General features: G+C 37.1%; 1 protein-coding gene across 1 annotated transcript in view; it reads left to right on the top strand.

Annotated features, from left to right (window-relative positions):
- Positions 1-24,021, top strand: part of SLC5A8 (solute carrier family 5 member 8) — a 122,430-nt gene that overhangs the window by 62,024 nt on the left and 36,385 nt on the right. The window contains 6 exon segments of the mRNA XM_049782940.1: positions 1,546-1,581; positions 1,583-1,612; positions 10,381-10,432; positions 18,520-18,587; positions 19,532-19,686; positions 23,204-23,344. Coding sequence (XP_049638897.1) covers positions 1,546-1,581; positions 1,583-1,612; positions 10,381-10,432; positions 18,520-18,587; positions 19,532-19,686; positions 23,204-23,344 — 482 coding nt within the window.

Genomic DNA, 24,021 nt, shown 5'->3' with positions numbered 1-24,021 from the left:
TGACCCTTTATATACAACTATATATAGTATTTATAGTTGCTATAATAAATTAGATACAATATTTTATATACTATAGAATAGAATATACATGGTATGTTCATATATATAAAATATATACTATTTATGTTGAATATACACACCCTGCCTCACTTATTACATTATCATCATCCCATTTTTCTCTTCAAATAAAGAAAAATCTATTTTTACCTAAAGCAGTCAAAATTTTACTTGTTTAGTCATGTTCACTTGAAGGTGGGACTCCCCAGCAGTGTTGGAGGGGATCTGAAGACTATACCTAGCCCAACAGTACAGGTCTATGGTTAGATATTTAAGGCCTGATAGTGCTTGGGGCAGGGGGTAACATACAATGCTGGGAATTGAACTTGGGGCTTCACACATGCCAGGCATGTGTTCCAGACCTTTGAGCTTTATTACTGGTTCCTTCATTAATTTTTAATAGCGTTTGATTAGAACACTAAAGAAATAACTCCTATTTTCAGATTTCATGACACTTACAAAATTTTTTAAAAAGTCTTCCAACATATAATCACTGAGTTTTAAATTCTCAGGGATTCTGGAGTTAGTTTCTTAATGTCTTACTTTTGAACACAGATTATACATTTCCCTATTTTTTTTTTAAATCATTTGGTAGCCTGCAGTACCTACAAGGTGACTGGAGAAATATTTACTATTTGGGATGCGGGGATGTGATTTAAGTATTAGGACACATATCTTGCTTGTGTGAGGTCCAATGGTTTAATCCCAAACACTTATTCCTTCAAACATCACTGGGAGTGGTGCCAGGCTCATTAGTAGGAGTTGGGTATGACCCCTCACAGCAACAAAAAACAATTGAAAATGAATATGATTCCATGTTGCTGATGTGAGGTTCTAGTGCTTCCTTAAGCTTGCAGAGTCAAGTGTAGGACTTAGACAAGAACTAAAGCTCTTCCCCTATGTATTCTATACTGCACTAAATTTGGGGGTCACTTCTGGGAGTGCTAAAGATACAGGTACTAAAACCTGAACTTTTCACTTTATACATTCAGTCTTTCAAACTATTTTGCTGGCCCTACACTATCACAATTGCCTAAAGTGAGAAAAGGTAAGGGTTGACACCTCAAGTGAACTAAGGATATGTATGGCATTATTGTCAGAAGAAATACAATGCTGGCTCCTTTGTAAAAATGCAGGCTGTTATTTTTACTTATATGAACTTTATGTAAAAGGCAAACTAGAGATGTGAACAAATTAGTAATTGCTAAATATTGGGGGAAATTGATCTGATCAGAAGAACAATAGAAGAGTTTCTGGGGGGTTTAGGGAGGCTATTCTAAACTCACTATTTCAAACTCACTAAATTGTACTCTAAAGCCAATGTCAATATTTTTGCTATATGTAAATAAAGTAACAGTGAAGTAAAAATGGATAATACAAATTAGTTTAAAGTTGCTTTTAATATCCTTACCTTTTGAAAAGCTACTGATTTTTTTGTGTCCAGAAGATTTTCACATATTAATTATTTTTCTCTTTTTTTGGAAACAGTACTTAGAGCTTCGATTTAACAAATATGTCCGTCTCATGTGGAACAGTTCTCTTCATTGTTCAAACAGTAAGTAGTTCTCTGTACATCTATTTATCATATAAAATTTATCAAATATAAATGTGCATTCTGCACATATTGAATTTTGGCATACTGGGTGCTCAGAGATTATTCCTGGACTCTCTTCTCAGTGATCACTCTGGTGATGATACTCAAGGTACCAGATGATGATACTATGGTGATGATACTATGCAGGGTACCAGAAACTGAACGCAGGTGTGCTGAGTGCAAGGCAAGCACTTAACCCAATTGCATTATGTCTCTAGTCCCCATCTGAAATATTTTTTATCGAAGGTATATGGTCTAAGCCTATTTGTTTGGCTTGTGAAAGATGAAAAAGAGATGTTGAAATAGGAAGAAAAAATATAAAAATGTTTGTCTCTATATGACACATCGACACTTGCAAACATTAATGTGTTAGCAAATACATTAATACCTAGGAAACAAAGATTTAACTTGACGTTAAATATTGCATTAATTAATCACTGCTTTGGCCCCTGCTTGAGTTTTTTTTTAACTTATAGTACACAACCAGTAATTCCAGATTATGCAAGTGTAGATACTTATTGGCACAGATGAAAAGCAAAGATTTGCTAAGGATTAGAAACAGAAAATACTTCTCAGTTCAGTTAGAGGCTTAGCCTGAACACTGTCATATAATTTGTATATTTATTTTATTAATTGCGCTGTGCAGGGATTTGTTTTTTATTAATAAATATATATATTTAATACACCACTGTTTACAAACACGTTTCTAGTTATATTTTAGATATAAAAAAGAACACCCTTCACCAGTGCAACCTTCCCACCACAATGCCCCCATCATCCTCCTCCCCCACCTCTTGCCTGTCTTCAAGCAGGCATTCTATTTCTCTCACTCACTACCATTGTCATGATAGTTGTCAGTGTAGTTATTATTCACCACTCTTTGTGGTAAGCTTCATACTTGGAATGGTCCTTCCAGCCCTCATCTCTATTGTCTCTGGGTATTATTACAAGAATGTCTTTTATTTTTCTTAAATAACCATAAATGAGTGAGACTATCTGTGTCTATCTCTCTCCCTATGACTTATTTCAATCAGCATAAAAGTTTCCATGTCTATCCATGTGTAGGAAAATTTTATGACTTGATTTTGCCTGATGGCTGCATTAGTATTCCACTGTGTATGTACCACAGTTTCTTTAGCCATTCATCTGTTGTCAGGCAGATGTTGTCTAGGTTTGTATATTCTGGGTTGTTTCCAAATTCTAGCTATTATAAATAGAGCTGCAATGAACATTAACATGCAGAGGGCATTTTTATATTTGTGTTTTTGTGTATCCTAGGGTATCTCCCTAGGTGTGGTATAGCTGGATCACATAGGAGCTCCACTGCCAGTTTGTTGAGAATCTCCAGATTGTTTTCCCGAAAGAGTGGATTAGACAGCAATCCCTCCAGCACCGATTGTTAGTCTTTGTGATGTGTGCCAATCTCTGTGGCATGAGATGGTATCTCATTGTTGTTTTGATTTGCATTTCCCCTGATGGTTAGTGATGTGGAAGCACTTTGCATTTCCCTGATGGTTAGTGATGTGGAGCACTTTTCCATGTGCGTTTGGCCATTTGTTTTTCTTCTTTGAGAAGTGTCTGTTTCTTCTCCCCCATTTTTTTCTCCCATTTCTTCTTCCCATTTTTTAATAGGGGTTATATTTCTTTTTTCTTGTAAAATCCTGTCACTACCTTGTATATCTTAGATATTAGCCCCTTATCGGATGGGTATTAGGTGGATAGTTTCTCCCATTCTGTGGTGGGCTCTTGTATCCTAGTCACTATTTCCTTTGAGGTGCAGAAGCTTCTCAGCTTGATATAGTCCCATTTTGTTTATCTCTGTTTAGACTTGTTTGGAGAGTGCTGTTTCCTCCGTGAAGATGCATTTAGTCTAAATGTCATGGAATGTTTTACCTACGTGTTCTTCTATATACCTTATGGTTCTAGGTCTGATATCAAAGTTTTTAATCCATTTGGATTTGACCTTTGTGCATTTTGTTAGATGGAGGTCTGAATTCATCTTTTTGCATATGACTGACCAGTTGTCCCAGTACACTTCCTGAAGAGTCTTTCTTTGTTCCATTTCTTGCCACCTTTATCCAAGATTAGTAATGCTTTATTGTTGTGGGACCATTCTCTGAATATTCAAGTCTATTCACTGATCTGAAAGTCTGTTTTTATTCCAATGCCCATGCTGTTATAAATGACTATTGCTTTTTAGTTATATTTAAAATTGGGGAAGTGATGCCTCTCAGATTCTTTTTCCTAAGGGTTTCTATAGATATTCATGGGTTGTTTATTGTTTCAAATGAATCTTCAGGAGTGTTTGATCCAACTTCTCTTGAAGAATGCCATAATGGGTATCACTTGGAGGAATTGCATTAAATCTGTACAGTGCTTTAGGTAGGGTTGCCATTTTAATAACGCTAATCCTTCCAATCCATGAACAGGGTATGGGTCTTCATTTCCTCATGTCCTCTTTTATTTCTGTGAAGCAGTGTTTATTTTCTTTGTACAAGTCACCTTCTCCTTTAGTTAAGTTGACTCCTAGGTATTTGAGTTTGTGTGACACTAATGTGAATAAGATTGTTGTTTTAATGTCTATTTTTTTCTGGATTATTATTTGTGTATAAGAAGGCCATTAATCTTAACATGTTGATTTTGTAGCATACCACTTTGCTATATGAATCTATTGTTTCTATAAGCATTTTGATAGATTCTTTAGAGTTTTCTAACTATAGTATCAAATCATCTGCAAACAGTGAGAACTTGACTTCTTCCTTTTCTATCTGGATGCCCTTGATATCTTTTTCTTACCCAATTGCTATGGTAAGTTCTTCTAGTACTATTTTGAATAGGTGTAGAGAAGGTGGGCAGCATTTTCTTGTACCAGATTTTAGAGGAAGGCTTTTACTTTATTCCCATTGAGAATATTTATCATTGGCTGTGGTAGATGGCCTTGACTATATTGAGAAAAGTTCCTTCCTTTCTGTCTTGTTGAGAGTTTTTTTTTTATCATGAATGGGGTTGGACCTTATTGAATGCTTCTTTCTCTGCATCTATTAATATGATCATATGTTTTTTATTTTTCCTTATGTTGATATGGTGTATTATGTTGATTGATTTATATATGTTAATCCATTTTTTTGCATGTCTGGGATGTAACCTACTTAGTTATGGTTTATGACCTTCTTGATGAGGCCTTGGATCCTATTCATTAAGGATCTTTGCATCTGTGTTCATCAGAACATTTTTTTTTTTTGCAGCATCTCTGTATGGTTTTTGTATCAGGGTGATGTTAGTTTCATAAAAACTATTTGGGAGTTTTTCTGTATCTTCACTTTCCTTACAGAGCCTGAAAAGGATTGGTAGAAGCTTTTTTAGAAAGGTTTGAAAGAATTTGCTAGAGAATCCTTCTGGATCTGGACTTTTGTTTTTGGGAAGATTTTTGATTACCATTTTATTTTCCTCAATAGTTATGAGTTTGTTTAGATATGCTAGATCATCTTGATTCAAGCATGGAAGATTATAAGAGTCTAATAATTTATCTATTTTCTATGTTCTCATGTTCTGTGGCATAGAGTTTCTCAAAGTAGTCTCCGATCATCCTTGAATCTCTATAGTATCTGTAGTGATTTCCCCCTTTTCATTTCTAATCAGGTTTATTAAGTTTCTCTCTCTCTCCCTTTCTTTCTGAGGTTTGCTAGTGGTTTATCAAGCAAAGAACCAACTTTTGCTTTCATTGTTCTTTTAAATTGTTTTTTGGATTTTCACTTCATTGATTTTGGCTCTAAGCTTTGTTATTTTCTTCTGCCTACTTATTTTTGATTCCTTTTGTTGCTCCTTTTTTTTTTCTTCTTTTGGTTTTTGGGTCACACCTGGAGGTGATCTGGGTTTATTCCTGGCTTTGCCCTCAGAAAAGGGTTGGTAGTAGTTCTTCTTGAAAGGTTCCTCTTTGCAGGTACAGGGGACCATATGGGATGCCGGAATTTGAACCCCTGTTCTTCCTGAACTGGTAGTGTGCAAGTAAAATGCCCTACAGCTATTCTATCTCTCTGGCCCCGATCCTTTACTAATTTTATAAGCTGTGTTATTTATAGTAAGCCCCTTTTTCTTTCTGATGTGTGCTTGCAAAGCTACACATTTTCCTCTTAGTTCTGCTTTTGCTCTGTCACACACATTCTAATAATTCGTGTCTTCATTTGCATTTGTTTCCAGAAAGTTTTTATTTCATCTTTGATTTTAATCTGACCCTGTTTGTTCAGAGTGAGTTTTTTTTTAAGTCTTTATTTCAGCACCATGATTACAAGCATGTCATAAACAGAATACCCTCCTTCACCAATGCAACATTCCCACCACCAATGAGTAGTGAGCTTTTTAATTTCCAGGTTTTAAATATTTTTCTCTTGTTTAATAGTTCACTTATAATTTCAGTGCATTGTGATATGAGAAGGTAGTTTGTACAATTTTTATTTTCTTGATTTTATGGAGATATGTTTCAGGGACTAGCATTGTGGTCTATCCTGGAGAATGGCCCATGTGCATTGGAGAAGAATCTGTATCCAGCTTTTTCCACATTGAAGCCATTTACTACTTCTTGGTAGGCTATCATACAGAACTACTAAAAGAGAACTACAAAGGACAATATCTTTTGTAATCTTTTCTTTTTCTACTCTTGTATGTACCAGTTGATAAAGAGTGCCAAAGGCTTGGGTGACAGGAAAACAAGAAAATTTTTCTATTAATTTTTAAGAAGACATAATGTTATTTTCTTAAAAAAAATCAATAAACTGGCAGGCAGGAGAGGTTTAAAAAATCAATAAACGAATGCTTTGTTTATTCTTAAAATATATTAAAATATACATTTTATATATATATATATATGTATATATGTATGTATTCTAGGTCACCACTTTCTTTCATTTCTCCTTTCAGAACTAGTATATTCTTTTTCTTGTTGTTGTGTTTTTGGGCCATACCCATTTGATGCTCAGGGGTTACTCCTGGCTAAGTGCTCAGAAATTGACCCTGGCTTGAGGGGACCATATGGGATGCCAGGGGATCGAACCACGGTCCTTCCTTGGCTAGTGCTTGCAAGGCAGACACCTTACCTCTAGTGCCACCTCGCCGGCCCCAGAACTAGTATATTCTTCATGAGTTTCAGCCTGGTTGACCTATCAAGGGGTGACAGGGTGGTGTTGTGGTCTCCAACTATTTTTGTGTTGCTATTGATGTATTCTTTCAGATTTGTCAACAATTGTATTAAATATTTCTCTGGTCCCTCATTGGGTCCATATATGTTTAGGAGTGTGATTTCTTCCTGTTGAATATATCCTTGATTAATATGAAATGTCCATATTTATCTTATATTTGTACCTTATAACTTTTCTAAGTCTAAAGTTATCTTTGCCTAGGAGTTTGTTGTGTCTGTTCGTCTGTCTTTTCTTAAAGTAGACCGTTCTGCTTTTCTTTTAAGGCTAATATTGAGTCTGTAGGTTTCTGAGCTGTTGTTTGTCCATGAAACTATGAATACTTTCTTCAAACCTAAAAGTGAGTTTGGCTGATTGCAGTATTGTACTTGAAGCATTCATTTCATTGAATTTTGTCACTATATCCCACCACTGCCTTCTGGCCTTGAGGGTTTCTTGGGAAACGTCTGCTGTAAATCTTAAGGATATGCATCTTTTTTTTTTTTTTTTTTTTTTTTTTTTTTTGGTTTTTGGGCCACACCCTGTGACGCTCAGGGGTTACTCCTGGCTATGCACTCAGAAGTTGCTCCTGGCTTCTTGGGGGACCATATGGGACGCCGGGGGATCGAACCGCGGTCCGTCCTAGGCTAGCGCAGGCAAGGCAGGCACCTTACCTCCAGCGCCACCGCCCGGCCCCAAGGATATGCATCTTCAATCTTGCTACTTTCAGTATTTTATCCCTATCTGTAGGATTTGTCATTGTGACTAGGATATGTTTTGGGGTGCATTTTTTTGGGTTCCTTTTAGCTAGTACTCTTCAGCCTTGCTGGATTTGGTTGCATTCAGCCTTTAGCTCTGGAAGTTTCTCTGCAATAACTTCCTTGACTATTGATTCTAACTGGGGATTTTCTTCCTGGGTCTCTGGGACTCCAATGATTCTTATATTATTTCTGTTGAGTTTATCAAAGACTTCTATTTTCATCTATTCACATTCTTTGAAGATTTTTTTTTCCATTGTCTGATCATTTGTTTTAAGGCTCTTTTCCATTCTGTTTTGTTATATGGAGTTTTTATGCACCTAATCTTCCAGCTCACTGATTCTGTCCTCAGCTGCTGTTACTCTGTTGGAGAGGCTTTCCCCTGAGGTTTTCATTTCACCTACCACGTTTTTCAGTCTTTTTATTTCAGGTTGGAGGTTTTTATATATTGGTTTTTTTGGTTTTGGTTTTGGTTTTTGGGTCACCCCTGACCGTGCTCAGGGGTTACTCATGACTCTGTGCTCATAACTTGCCTCTGGCAGGCTCGGGGGAATCTTATGGGTTGTTGGGAATTGACTTGAGATCAGTGGGGGTTGACCATGTGCAAGGCAAATGCCCTACTGCTGTGCTATTGCTCTGGCCTAATTTGGAGTTTTCTGATTTTTATTTTCATATCCTCTTGTTTCTTATTTGTGTGGTCTGTTCAACTCTGTCTATGCTTTCTTTGAGTTGTATTAACATCCTCCACATTTCTTTTTTAAACTCCTATATGAGAGGCTAAATAGATGATCGGCACTTTCAGAGCAACCATCTTCATTCTCTATGCATGGTGTTGGCCTGCCTTGTTTTTCATTGTGTCTGTAGTGTGATGTTTTCAGCATGTTCATTGACTAGGAGATGTGTGCAGCTGTGAAGAAGAGTGGCCAGGTTCCTCAGGCTCCACCCTTCTTGGGTTGTGCCAGCTCACCTCTGATCATGTGGCTTCAGTAGACTCTTCTGGGCGGGTTTGGCCCCAAAATCTGCATCCACAGCTTCAGGCTGCAGCAGCTTAAAAGTCTCTGTCATGTGACTTAAATATATCTTTCTCTTGACAGCTAAGCTTTTGAGGCATAGGTTTAAAAATGGAGGTCTAGGAAGACATTTTTATTTCCATCCTGTTTATAGTTTTATCTTTTTTTTTTTTTTTTTTTTTGGTTTTTGGGCCACACCCTGTGACGCTCAGGGGTTACTCTTGGCTATGCACTCAGAAGTTGCTCCTGGCTTCTTGGGGGACCATATGGGATGCCGGGGGATCGAACCGCGGTCCGTCCTAGGCTAGTGCAGGCAAGGTAGGCACCTTACCTCCAGTGCCACCGCCCGGCCCCATAGTTTTATCTTTTTAATGATAAACTACCTAAGCATTTTGTATAGCATGGTAGATTGTCATTGTAAATCGCTTAAATACCAACAGGAAAGAAAAGATGGACAGTATTATAAAGGTGGCCTGTAATTCTAGTTTCAAATATATTTGAAAATGATGACACTCTGTAGGGTGGAATATTGTATGTACAAAACTAACTGTAACACTACCAGTATTTTAACTCATGGTTCTTCAACACAATTACAAAAAATTAACTTTGTGTTAATAAAAATTAAATTTTGCTAATGGGAATATGTGTTTTTGGAGAAAGAATAATTTATCTCATCTGTTGTTATACTTGGATTAATAAGTATTAGATATTTGAATACTCTGTTGGCTCAGAATTTTTACTGTGAATTTATATTTTTGTTTAATTGTTGGGTATGCAAAATTTTGAAATAATTTTTCAAAAATTTCACTTGGCCTCTCTCCCCCTTTACATTTTTATTCTTTATCGTTGTTTTAGAGTTAGAGAAATAATGATTTTAAGCTTGATGGATCACTGATTATTTGAACTAACCACCACATGAAAAGTTAATGATTTTATATCAAATTTATCATAATATATATTTTACTTTTTTTGTTTTGTTTTGTTTTGTTTTTGGGCCACACTCGGTGACGCTCAGGGTTACTCCTGGCTATGCAGTCAGAAATCGCTTCTGGCTTTGGGGACCATATGGGATGCTGGGGGGGTGAACCATGGTCTGTCCTAGGGTAGCATGAGCAAAGCAGATGCCTTACTTCTTGCACCACCACTCCAGCCCCGATTATATATATATATATATATATATATATATATATATATATATATAACATAAACTATGACCATACAGCCACAGAAGATGTGAATAAGGACCAAAGAGAGGGTACAGAGATTAAGGAGCTTACCTTGCTGACAGCCAACCATGGTTTGATCCCCTGCGCATATGGTCCTCCAGCACTGCCAGGCATCACTCTAAGAACTCTGAGCACAGAGCTTGGAATAGTCTCTGAAAACCCTTATGTGTGGCTTCAAAAAAAAAAAGGTAAATAAATAAAACAGGGTCTACTCTGAGGTTGATTCTTGGACATTGCTCCTGGGAGTTCCCAGAGATCAAAGCTGCCTTGTGCTATATAGTTCTTAAAGCTATTTTCTTGACCTGTTATAAATTAATTTAATTAAATATATTAAATATATTTTTATTTATAATTAAATTGAAAAAATTGATTTTTGGCTTATGAGTCACTTAGTACTTGGAGTTTCTAACAGGTTGGTGTCCTGGGGTAGCCCTTGTCAGGCAGGGAATCTTGAATGCACAGAAAGAGCCCTGGACTTTGAGTCATCTTCCTGGCCCCACTGAGTTGATTTTTTTGTATGTCTTGCCTTATGATTTATACTATTTATTTATTTTCTTTTTTCTTTAGATCCTTTATACTGGAATTGTTATTTATGCCCCTGCTCTGGCTTTGAATCAAGGTAATTTTAGAGTTACCAGTTATATAATTCACAGTTTTGGGGTTAATTTATTGTGACTTGGATATAGGGATAAACAGAGGATGGGCCTAGACATTTGGATCCTCTAGAGGGGTAAAGGGGAATTCAGTATCTTTTTTCCAAGTGTCTTTGGATCCCAGGATCAATAACTCAGATCCTTTGTGAAAATCGGACTTACTGTACAAGGAACCCTCTTTTACACCATCCCCTCTTTCTAATATGCTTCGAAAGAGAAAGAGCTCATTGTGCTCTGAAATATTATACTGCTCCTGGTGACAATGTGGCATTGAATAGAATTAGTGTCCCTGTTAACAAATGTAAGGTTAAACTTGTGCTGATCAGCCAATTAGTAACTCTCAATGTGGGTAATTAAAGCAATAAAACTGGAATCGTTTATTGAAGCAAAAGTACATGCCAGTCACAGATTTCAAAGGCTTTGGGAAATCCCATGATTCAAATTCTTATCAGTTTATCTCAAACAATTCCTCCTCCTAAGAGGTTTATGTGGACTCTGATGTGAAGCAGGCAGTCTCATCCTGGAATTAAACTAGAAGGGAACCCCCTACCAACCCTATGCTGTAATGTCTTGATTTCACAATACAGTCATTATCACCTAAGCTTAGAAAGTACAACAGTCTAAATATCAAGATGAGTGACTTTAGAAAATGTGCTCTAAGGGACAGAGCGATAGCATTGCAGTAGTGTGTTTGCCTTGTACTCGGCCGACCTGGGACGAATCCTGGCTCTATCCCGGCTTTCTATATGTTCCCCCGAGCCTGCCAGAAGAGATTCCTGAAAGCAGAGCCAGCATTGCAGTAGTGTGTTTGCCTTGTACTCGGCCGACCTGGGACGAATCCTGGCTCTATCCCGGCTTTCTATATGTTCCCCCGAGCCTGCCAGAAGAGATTCCTGAGAGCAGAGCCAGGAGTTAACCCTCCGGATATGACCCGCCCCCCCCAAAAAATAAATAAACAAAAAAGAGGAGGCTGAGGGAGCCCGAGTCTCTGCCAGGAGCGATTTCTGAGAGCAGGAGTAACCCCTGAGCACCACCAGGTGTGACCCAAAAACCCAAACCCCCACCAAAAATAGAAAATGTACTCTTGCCTTCTGAACACCACTCCTGTTCCATGTCAGCATTATCAGCATCGTTCATTAATTATTTCACATGTGCAGAACTGAGCTCTAAACTCTGTAAGCTTTAAGTGTCATGAAAGAAAGAAGTTGCTGGCTTTATGGTTTTAAAGGGCAGATTTGGGCAGAGTCAGACCTCTAGCTTCAATCTGTGACCAAACTATGGACTCTGTTCTTAGTAGTTGATTGAGCTGCTTATGAGGAAGAAATTTGAACCAATGAATTTAAGCCACTGAAATATCAGTTGTGCATTTTGCTATGACCAAGGCATTAATTAGTAGGCCTAAGCATATACAGAAATCGAATATGCAGTAGATGTTTAATGCAGATGTTTATGCAGAAATTTGTTTAAGTGAAATTGGAACTTGACATTTTCCAACTTTTTTTAAAAGTTGTTTACATTATAGAAAGATTTTTGTTGTTGTTGTTTTTGGTTTTGGTTTTTGGGTCACACCCTGAAGCGCTCAGGGATTACTCCTGGCTCAATGCTCAGAAATGGCTCCTGGCATGCTCCCTTATGGGATGCCAAAATTTGAACCACCACCCTCTGCATGCAAGGCAAATGCCCGACCTCCATGCTATCTCTCTGGCCCTCGTTATAGAAAGTTTTAACTGTTTACTTAAATAGAAAGAATAATATGTTGAACATTTGCGTAAGTGGGTATAATTTCACATCAGTAATTATCAACTCTTGCAACCAGCCAAATGGTTTAAAGGGCCAGAACACTTGCTCTGTATTTGGGAGCCCAGGATTTGATTCTGATTCTTAGCACTGCATGGTTCCTCAGCAAATTAAGGAGTAACACCCAGCATCAACACACCAAATAATTATTGACTCTGTTTAATTCTACCTCAGTTCCTTCCAGATTATCTTATTATACAAACAGGCTACTGTTATTTCAGCTGAAGTTGATTGAAGAGATGGGGCCTGGCCCAGTTAATATGGTGGAGGTGGGGTGTCAACTTCCTTTGAGTTTTGTTGAAATTTGTTTTATGGCCCAAGATCTGGCCTACTTCCTTAAAAAAACATTTTTGGCTTGCGGGGAGGGCTACACCAGTGATGCACTCGATGCAAACATTGCTGGCTCAGCACTCAGGAATTATTCTTTGTGGTGTTCAAGGTGGGGTGAACCATATGGATGCTGGGGAGCAAACCTTGGTTAAACTGCATGCAAGGCAAGTGCCCTATTCTCAAACTGTGGCCCGTGGGCCACATATTGTATTTGTATTTGTTTTGTTTCTTCATTGCAAAATAAGATACATGCAGTGTGCATAAGAATTCGTTCATAAGTTTTGTTTTTACTATAGTCAGACCTTCCAATGATCTGAGGGACAGTGAACTGGCCCCCTGTTTAAAAAGTTTGAGGACCCCTGGATCAGGCCCATATTAATGCTTTTAAAAGAGAATGTATATTGTATAATGGTTAGGTGTTATATTCCATAAACATCAATGGTGCCCTAGCTGGTAGTCTTATTTATTCATACCTCTTATCTTTACCAGTTTTTTTCCCCATTGTTCTATGAGTTGCTGCAGAGATGTTAAAATCTCCAAGCATAACTGCGGGTTTCTTTACTGCCCAGGTCTGAACAATCTCCCAGCCTTAAAACATGTTGAAGATACTTCTGAAATCTTTATCTGTTGGTTTTCTCAAGAAAAGGTTCAGATACTCTTTTAAAAAATATTAGCTCAAATTATTGTATTTCATGCTTTCTAATTTTATTATTTCTTCTGCATGAATTAAATAGAATGTTTCCATATAAAGATACATTTCTTATTAGCTATTTGGCTATCTAAATATAGTTTGTATAGTTAATACAAATATAGTTTGTATAGTTAATCAGCTTTAAAATAATAAATTGGAGGCTGGAGTGATAGTACAGCAAGTAGAATTCTTGCCTTGCATGTTCTGATCTGTGTTTGATTCCCAACACCACATATGGTTCTCTGAGCATGAAATGATAACTAAGCACAAGGCAGGAGTGAGACTTGTGAACACCTTCTCTTTTTAACTATTTTCCCTCTCCCTCTCTCTCACCCTCTCTGTCTCCGTCTCTGTCTCTCTCTGTCTCTCTGTCTCTGTCTCTCTCTGTCTCTCTCTGTCTCTCTGTCTCTCTCTGTCTCTCTCTGTCTCTCTCTGTCTCTCTCTCTCTGTCTCTCTCTCTGTCTCTGTCTCTCTCTGTCTCTGTCTCTCTCTCTCTCTGTCTCTCTCTCTCTCTCTCTCCCCCCCTCCAGTACTCAGTGGCTCTATTCTTAGAATTTATATGTGGTACCAAAGATTCAAACCAGGCTTGGCTGCACGTAAGGGAAGCATCTTAACTTCTGTACCTTTCTTTCTTTCTTTCTTTCTTTTTTCTTTTCTTTTTTTTTTAGTGAAGCAAGATAGTTGCCCCCTTTTGGGGGGCACACCTGGTGATGCTCAAGGTTACTCCTGACTCTGTACTCAGGAGATACTTCTAGCAGTGCTTAGGGAACCATATAGAATGCTGGAGATTCATATGGGTTAGCCTCAGGCAAAGCAGATAACTTACCCTCTGTACAATCTCTCTAGCCCCAGGAAGATAATTTTTACTGAACAAAATTTACTTAGATATGAGGGGAGAGAAATAGAGAAAATATGCATTTTAGAGAAAACATAGGCTTCTCTAAAGTGGAAAATTTAAAGGAAACAAAGATACTTCAAGGGAGAACAAGGGCTTGAACAAGCAAACACTGTAGGATCTATTCTGTCTCGATGGCCTATTTCAATCTTGTTATAAATTTCCTGGCCTGTAAATAGCAGCTATTTTCTTCAGGGGTAAAGAGGCCCAGGGGTCTCAAACTCAATTTACCTGGGGGCCACAGGAGGCAAAGTCGGGGTGATCCTTGAGTGCAAAGTCAGTAGTAAGCCTTGAACATTGGGGGGTGTGACCCAAACAACTAAAACAAAACAAAACAAAAAGAGATTCCTTTAGGGCAGGGCCACAAAATGTTGTATGGAGGGCCACAAATGGCCTGCGGTCCACGAGTTTAAGACCTCTTTAGACTCTATAATCCAAGCATTAAGAGTATTGTGACTGGGGCTGGAGAGATGACATGGAGGTCGGGCGTTTGCCTTGCATCCAGAAGGGTGGTGGTTCGAGTCCCGGCATCCCATATGATCCCCCGAGCCTACCAGGAGCGATTTCTGAAGTAGAGCCAGGAGTAACCCTTGAGGGTTACTGGGTATGACCCAAAAAATGAAAAAATCAAAACAAAAAAAAGTATTGTGACTGAGACTGTTATTATTTCAGGTTCTTTTTAGTGAACATAATTGGTAATTATATATTAAAATACTTTGAATATTTTTATCTTTCAAAACTCAAATTTAGGATTTTAGGATGTTTGTATGATTTCATGTGTTTCATATTTTGTCTCTTATTTATCTCAAAACTCTTGTTTTTAAATATAAAGGGTGAACTTTTGCAACTATACATATCACTGATTTCTTGTTTTTTTTTTGTTTTTTTTTTTTTGTAGTTTTTGGGTCACACCCAGCAGTGCTCAGGGGTTACTCCTGGCTTCATGCTCAGAAATTGCTCCTGGCAGGCACGGGGGACCATATGGGATGCTGGGATTTGAACCAATGACCTCCTGCATGAAAGGCAAATGCCTTACCTCCATGCTATCTCTCCAGCCCCTATCACTGATTTCTTAACCTTGGCTGCACATTGGACTCAGGGAAATTTTTAAAATGATGACACTGAAGTATTATCGCCTGTGAATTTGAGTTCATTGGTTTGTTTAGTGGCTTATTCATTAGGATCTTGAAATTTTTCTTTGATAATGTATAAAGTTAATAATCCTAATCTCAGTTTTATATTAGTAATTCTGATATTATTGCTGATTGATAATATGGTAGCTCTGGCAGCAAAAATGATTTATTTGCATGTCTTTTATTAACCTTAAAATATATCTTAAATTATGCTTAAAATTTGTGACACATTAATCAAGCTTGTGGTTCTAAAAAACTTGATATAGTTTGTCTTTTCTAAATTTAATTTTATAATTATATAAAATTTATATACTTATAATTTATGTTTATATTAATCATAAATTTATTATATTAATGTATTCATATATCATATAAGGTATTCTATTTTATAATTTTATATATTTATAATTATATAACATTTAATTCTATAATTATACAGAATGCTTAAATAGTTCAAAAGCCAATTTACAAAATAAAACACGTTTAGAAAAATCAAACTTATATCACTATAACCTCTACTCTGGTCCCTTGTTCCTTTATAAATTATTTTTTTAGCCTTGCTCAGCTGTGCTCAGGGATCACTCCTGGTAAGGTTTGGGGGAATATACGAGGTGCTAGGGATTGAACATAGGTCCATTGCATGCAAGGTAATATCGCCTATATAATCTCTCTGAATTTTTTTTTCAACTTTACTAAGAGCTTAGAAGAGTTTCTGTTGCTCTAGAGCCTCTCCAACACTTGATATTGCTAATATTCCAGATCTGGGCCATTCTGGTAGGCTTGTAGTGGCATCATAAAGTTGATTTCATTTTTATTTCCTTTAAGACAAATGCCGTAGAACATTTTTTTACTTGCCATTAGTATCCTTTGATAAAGTGTCTGCCACAGTGCTTATCCAATATTAATGTCTGACTGCTTTCCTATCTTGAATTTTAAGGATTCTTTGCTTACTTTGGATAATAGTAGCAGTTCTTTATATATGTATCCTATTATTATTATTATTATTATTTTTTTTTTTTGGCCAATCTGGCTGTACTCAGGGCCTACTCTTGTCTCTGCATTCAGGGATCACTCCTGGCAAAACTCAGGGGACCATTTGGGTGCTGGGGTTTTAATTTGGGTCAACTGTATGCAAGGCAAGTACCCACTTACTCTTTCTTCTGCCCCTCTAATACATGTCTTTTGAAAATGTTTTGTCCCAGTCTGTGACTTGTTTTCTAATTCTATTGATGTTGCCATTCATAGAGATGTTTTCAGGCATATAACTTCACACTTTTCTATTTCACCTCCCTCCCTCCCTCCCTCTCACCTCCCTCGCTCCCTCCCTCCCTCTGGCCTCCCTCCTCCTCCCTCCCTTCCTCCCTCTCGCCTCCCTCTCTTCCTCCCTCCCTCCCTTCCTCACTTCTTCCCTTCCTCCCTTCCTCACTTCTTCCCTTCCTTCCTCCCTTCCTTCCTCCCTCCCTTCCTGAGCCACAGATCCAGGTGTATAGATCTGTACTCAAAACAGCCCTGGCCATGCTTAGGGAATTTGTGGTGCTGGGGATTTGAGCCAGTGTAGGTGAGTGACAAAGCAAGTGCCTTAACTCCTATACTATTTCTTGTTTTGTTGTTTCCGTCAGCTCATTCAGTTTGGCTATTTATATCACACATGTAAGTGAAGTCATCTCAAAGTTGTCTTTCACTTCCTTACTTATTTCAGCTTAGCAAAATCACCTCATGTTCCATTAATTTTGTTCCCCAAGCCTTAGTTTTATTTTTTGAAGTAAAGATCACACTCTTTTTTTTATAATTATCTTTATTTAAACACCGTGATTACAAATATGATTATAGTTGTATGATTACAGTCATGTAAAGAACACCCCCCTTCACCAGTGCAACATTCCCACCACCAATTTCCTAGATCTCCCTCCTCCCCACCCCCCACACCTGTACTTGAGACAGGCTTTCTACTTCCCTCATTCATTCACATTGTTATGATAGTTTTCAGTGTAGTCATCTCTCCAACTGCACTCATCACTTCATGTGATGAGCTTATGAGCTTATGAGTTGCACCTACCAGCCCTCATCTCTCTTGTCTCTGAGATACTGTTAAAAATGTCTTTCATTTTTCTTAAAGCCCATAGATGAGTGAAACATTCTGCATCTTTCTCTCTCCCTCTGACTTACTTCACTCAGTATAATAGATTCCATGTACATCCATGTATAGGAAAATTTCATGACTTCATTTCTCCTGATGGCAAAGGTCACACTCTTAAGGTTCCAGGATTACCCCAGTGATGCTCAGACCTACAGTATAGACTTGTCTGATGGCATCATGCTTGTGCCAAGCAGTGCAGAGGAGCTTTCTGAGCCTTACAATGTGGAATCATATTTTTTAAATTACTATTGTTTTGTGATATAGATTGATATCAAGGAACACGTGATGCTTCCATTTTTCTTCTTTTCTCTCAGAATTGCTTTGGCTACTCAGGATATTTTATTTATTTATTTATTTATTTATTGGTTTCTAACCAAATCCAGAATTGATTGCTCTATTTTCTTGAAAAAATGGCATTCTGCCTTTTTCTTTTTTTAATGGTCCTGGTAATCAAACTCTACTGTCTCAATTGTCTCCATTGTACTCCAGCTGCACTGGAGTGTTGGCATTGGAATAGGGGTTCTGTTGAATCTAGAATTGTTTTTAGGTAATATGGCGATTTTAACAATGTTCTTGGCTATATGGCTCAGTTCCTGCCAGCAGTCAGTGTTTCATTAAACTTTGGACTAATGTGAGGGCCTATAATGTATCTTTCCTCCCCTGGTGTGGTCAGTTATGCCAAGAACAATGTTGGCAGGTGTTGCCATGTGCCTGAAGCCTCATGTGTCAATTCCATGCAGTGCAAGCACCAATCTTCATTTGATTGGATTTGTCAGGTCAGCAAAACTGCTTGGGAAGGGTTCCTCTGAGTTAGAGTTGATTTCTGGCTGTGCATTATTGGGAACTGTTACTTGCTGGAGTCTATTCTGCTATGTCTTAGACACATTTTTAACTCTATATGTTTTCAAACTTTTAATAAGATTTAGATTTAGACCTAGATTTAGACCTACTTTTAAGCAGATGTGTATAGAGTTATGTGCTCAATAGATAATACAGTGTCACCTGTTGATTTTCTTGACAAGTATGTTGTCTCTACATCTCTTAGTCATGCACTTTCTTTTCTTCTACAGTCACAGGATTCGATCTGTGGGGTGCAGTAGTAGCAACGGGGGTGGTCTGCACGTTCTACTGCACATTGGTATGTGAAGAACTATATTTTTCCTTTTGCTCTACCACTTACTTTGCAAAACTGAACACTACTGTGGTGTGCTGGAAACTGGGTTATTCCTATTTATTCTCCTACTCCTCCCTCCCACAGTACAACTTTGTATAAATGATATTCAGTTTGGAGTAAAATATGATATTTTAAAGAACATTTCTTATCATTGAAATTCTTCTATTTTTATTGAAATTGTATAGTTACCTTATTTTGTCTATCCATGTTAATGGTTGCCCAGTTATTGGAGCTGCTCTCATAATACTCCTGATAAAGAAACTTAAGATAACTTTTATTTCCAGTAGAAGGGCCTGGCTATCATAATGTGTAGCAATAAGTATGGCATGCACAGCAATATTATCCTGAATGCTGTGATATAGGCTGGGTCTTATCTCTTCTGTGCTAGCTCATTTGGAAGACAGACTCTCAGAAGAGTCTTCTTCAGACAAGATTATAGAATCAGAGGAAGGTATTTGGAGAACTCTTGGCAACAGCTAACACAAAATATTGTTAGTATACCTGTAACTGGTCTGAGCTGCTGAGTGTGTGCTGGCTGACTAGCAGCCCTGCCTACAAGATCTACAAAATCTCTGATATCTTTGATACTGTCTTTTGTAGTTGGAGTCTTAGTTTTCTTCCCAACCACAAAACTTCCCTTCAAAGAATACATCTAACCATACTGAATAAATTATGCAAGTTGATCTGTCTACTTTTGCCATTGATTTCTCTTCTGGGATCACCTTCCATCTTTGTCTTTGCTTTTTCTTGAAATTCTGGCTCAAATATCACCAAACTTTGAAGCTTCTTCCAATCTATCTTGAATATTTCTTGGGCAAGATACTTGCTTTCATTGGTTTTTGTATAGCACATAAGTGCTTAATAATGTCTGATGGAAGCATTAATCCTAATATAATTTCCTTTTAAAGGGTGGTCTTAAAGCTGTTATCTGGACAGATGTTTTTCAAGTTGGGATTATGGTGGCTGGATTTGCATCTGTGATTATACAGGCCACAGTGATACAGGGTGGAATTAGACGGATTCTAGATGATGCTTATAACGGTGGAAGATTAAACTTCCGGAAGTAAGTTACTTTTTTCTTCTTGACTAATATAACATTCTATTTTTTCTCTGTAAAAATAAGCCCATAGTTGAAACAGTAAATTTACATTAGAAAACAAACCAACCACATAGAATGTGATACTGAAAACTAAAGCTGGAAAATACATGCAAAAGAGTTTCTACCTTTAAGGATATCTTTTACCTTTTTATTTTATTTTTTTTCCATTTTGGGGTTATACCTAGTGGTGCTCATGGCCTATTCCTGACTCTGTGTTCAGATACACTCCTTGTGATAATCAGGTGCCCATATCTGAATATCAAACAACATAAAGGAAGTGCTTTAATTACTGTACTACTTCTTACTGGGTTTTTTAACTTATCAATGGGACAATTACTCATTTACCTGATAGCATGAGAAAGGATGATAGCAAAGTAACAGTTACGGTATTTTAGATATCAAAATCTGGAATAGATTAAAGGTTGAATTATAGCAAAGAGGGAAACTGTAAAGAAATAAAGGAAACATTTGAAGAGAAAGATACTCAAAAACAGTTATTCCAACTGACAGATATAATATTATAGTTTTATGTCTATAAAATTGACTAGAAAGGTAATGGCTAATATTTCAAGTGTCTTAACTATCTGTTTCATTTTCCTAAAGAGAACAAGAACCTTGTACAATATTCACTGAGGAGTGGGTCTCATGTAGGTATGGGTTGGATTATTTTCTCCTTAAGCAGAGCCTGTGAGATGGACAAGGCAAAAGCACTGGAAAAAAGAAAGAAAAGTATTTTGCACTTAGAGCCTTTCTTCTGGTATTCTGGGAAAAAGGCACTAACATTTGAGAAGAATGCTTTTGTCAGCTGGATAGAGTCGGTGTTCACTTTTAAATAATAAATTACAGTGAATCATTTGTAGCTGTTCTTTAGTACTTTTTTTTCCTGAGGAACTTCAAGATTCATATTTACAGCAAGATAACCATCAATTGGCTTAAAATGTACTTTCTCAATTCCTTAACTAGGGCAGAACAGATCTCGATTGACAGACATTAAGACTAATGAAGAATTGTATAGTTCTCTCCAAATGCACATAGATACTACTACCAGGAAAAGAAATCATTGATTCCCAGAAGAATAAACTATTATTGCTATTAATATTTTGTTACATCTAAATCTCCTCCTGGTAGGCTAGGTTGAAGGGAGTGTCATTTTTCTGCAACATAGTTGTCAGGTTACACAAAAGATGTAGGTGTTGCAGTGTTGTACAGGATAGTTTTACATTAACAGGAAAGTCGTAAGGAGTGAATTTCAGACATTTTTCTCATCTTCATTTGGAAGGCTGCTAATAATTAAGACTTTTATGTAGTCCTTGATGTTTTGAAAATATGATGCACAGAATATCTGCTCTAGTTGGAATAAGTGAAGAAAAGTATTTGGTGTTTTCTTTGGATATTTTAATACTTTTCTCAGATCCTTTTGGTTCTTTTGCATTTTTTTTAAATTTTTGTACACACCCAATTGTACTCAAGGTCAACTTCTGACTTTGTGCTTGGGGTACCATGTAATGCTGGGGATTGAACTGAGTCCTCCCACATGCAAATCATGTTGTATGCTATCTCTCTGGTTCATCCTTTTGATTTCTATTAGCTTACAGTATTTATTTTATGGAATAAAAAATTATAACCCTTAACTGCTTAAACTTTGATTTTAAATATTATAGGACAAAACAGATATTTTCCATTTCCTTAGCAATGCAAGAGTATGTATAAAATCAGAATAATTTATTAACCTCAAGTTAATTTGACTTAGATTTGTGGAATTGTACTATTTTTCAGGAAGTTCCCATGAAAGTGAGTTTTGAAAAAAATTTTTAAGCTTATATAATACGTAGAGATGAATAGAATCATTCATTCCAAAGTTGTCAAATATTCTAAGGTTACAAAGTATGTCAAATATTGAAGTTGAATTTTTTGTAAAATATTTTGGATTTAGTATGCCATCATAAAGTGATTACTAACTACTAGCATTTGGTTTGTATGCTCAGTATTATAGGAATGCATGTCAGAGAGATGCAGGCATTAAAGAACTTACCTTGCACATTGCTGACCCCAGTTAGATACTGAGGACTATATATGGTCTCCTGAGCACTGCCAAGAGTGATCCTTGACCATAGGGCCAGGAGTAAGTTCTAAACACAACAATATGTGGCCCAAAGGAAAAAGTAAACTATTTTAAAAAGCATGATTAAGAAAATGGTAGTTTTATAAATGAATAAATTGGCATGATTTTTTAAATATATTTTTAATTTAAGTAACATGATCATAATTGGGTTACAGTCACAAACAGAACATCCCCCTTCACCAGTGTAACATTACCCCCTCCCCCCTTCCCATCCCCTGCCTGTATTCAAGACAGGCATTCTACTACAGTTATTTGTTTTTAAGTTCAGTAAATTGTATTTTTTCCCTTAATGGATAAGAGTAAAAAAATATATAGTAAAGGTGTGATAGTGGCAATCGCATAGGTCCAGAAAAATATGAGGAAAACGAAAAAAAAATTCTTGGCCTGATTACAAAAAGACCTCACCCCAGAAGTTTATTGGCATAAGACCAACTCTGGGTTCCAGGCATAAAATTGGCATAATTAAATTAATTTATCGACCTTGATTGTATTAGAACTAAGCAGATACATGTACAAGGACTAGCATTATATATACAAAATGTATGAGTTTTGTGTTTCTTTCAGTGCTCAAAGGAATTTTCCCTCTACCCTTTTCCCTTCTAATTCCTCTTCTCTCATCTACTGCCTGCACCTTCCTCACCTTCCTCTCCCTCTCCTATCATGTTCTTTTCTCTAAAGACATGGAAAAACATTTTTATAGATGTTCATAATGATTCAATTGTCCTTGCCAATTCCATACAGAATTTCTAAGCCCTTGAAAATATCAATTAGTATTTAATTAACTTAAATAAGGAATGTTTCTGTCTTTTATATTTCTTTTTTTTTTTTTTTTTTTTTTGGTTTTTGGGCCACACCCGGTGACGCTCAGGGGTTACTCCTGGCTATGCGCTCAGAAGTCGCTCCTGGCTTGGGGGACCATATGGGATGCCGGGGGATCGAACCGCGGTCCGTCCTAGGCTAGCGCAGATAAGGCAGGCACCTTACCTCCAGCGCCACCGTCCGGCCCCTATATTTCTTAATATGTACACATTTGGGCCCGGAGAGATAGCACAGCAGCGTTTGCCTTGCAAGCAGCCGATCCAGGACCAAATGTGGTTGGTTCAAGTCCCGGTGTCCCATATGGTCCCCCCGTGCCTGCCAGGAGCTATTTCTGAGCAGACAGTCAGGAGTAACCCCTGAGCACCGCCGGGTGTGACCCAAAAACCAAAAAAAAAAATGTACACATTTATAAGTGTGCCTATATTTCTATAGGTATATATTACATGCATTCAAAATATTCTAGGAGAAATTTTGTTGCTTTATTTTTAAATTAAAAGGTTCAAATTTATTTTCTGTTTTTTTTTTTTTTTTTTAATTTAGTTTTGATCCTAATCCTTTGCAAAGACATACATTCTGGACAATTATTATTGGAGGAACATTCACCTGGACCGGCATCTATGGTGTCAACCAATCCCAAGTGCAGAGATATATTTCCTGTAAAAACCGATTTCAGGCAAAAATGTAAGTTAAACTATGGTAACTGAATCATTAATATCAGTTCTCTTTTTAGATGCTCACAATTATTTCTTATCATTAAACTCTAAGAGATAAATAATGGGCTTACATACAAATATAATAAGTGGCAATTTATAGAAAGAGAATATCTAAAAGTATTCACTTGAATTATTAAATAAATCATCAAATTAACAAATGCTGATAAGTGGTCTATTTGAATGGTAGTCAAGTCTAATTAAACAATGTGTAAACTACTTTACTCAGAGTTAAGGGAGATATATGAGAAGACTAATATTTTCTGATGATTTAGAAATGAAATATAATTAGTTTGTTTTGTTACGGTGCTAAGGGTTTTCTCCTGGTTTTGTAATCCAGGGAGTCAAACCAGGTAAGATTGCATGCAATGCAAACATCTTACCTCCTGTATTGTATTTCCAGCCCTTAGAATGACTTTTTGGTTTTGTTTTTGGGCCACACCAAGCAATGTTCAGGGCTTATTCTTGGCTCTCCAATCAGGAAGTATTCCTGGCAGGCAGTGATCAGGGGATCATATGAGATGCTGGTGATTGAACCCAATTTGGCCTCATGCAAGGCAAGAGCCTTAGCTGCTGTACCATCTTTCTGGCCCTGGAAAGACTATTTTTGACTTAACAAAATATACAGTAGACTGATGAGAAGCATGC

Source organism: Suncus etruscus, chromosome 11, assembly GCF_024139225.1.
Source record: "Suncus etruscus isolate mSunEtr1 chromosome 11, mSunEtr1.pri.cur, whole genome shotgun sequence".
NCBI classification, from domain to species: domain Eukaryota; kingdom Metazoa; phylum Chordata; class Mammalia; order Eulipotyphla; family Soricidae; genus Suncus; species Suncus etruscus.
The sequence above is the reverse complement of the archived record's forward strand: the minus strand, read 5'-3'. Positions and strand labels throughout refer to the sequence as shown.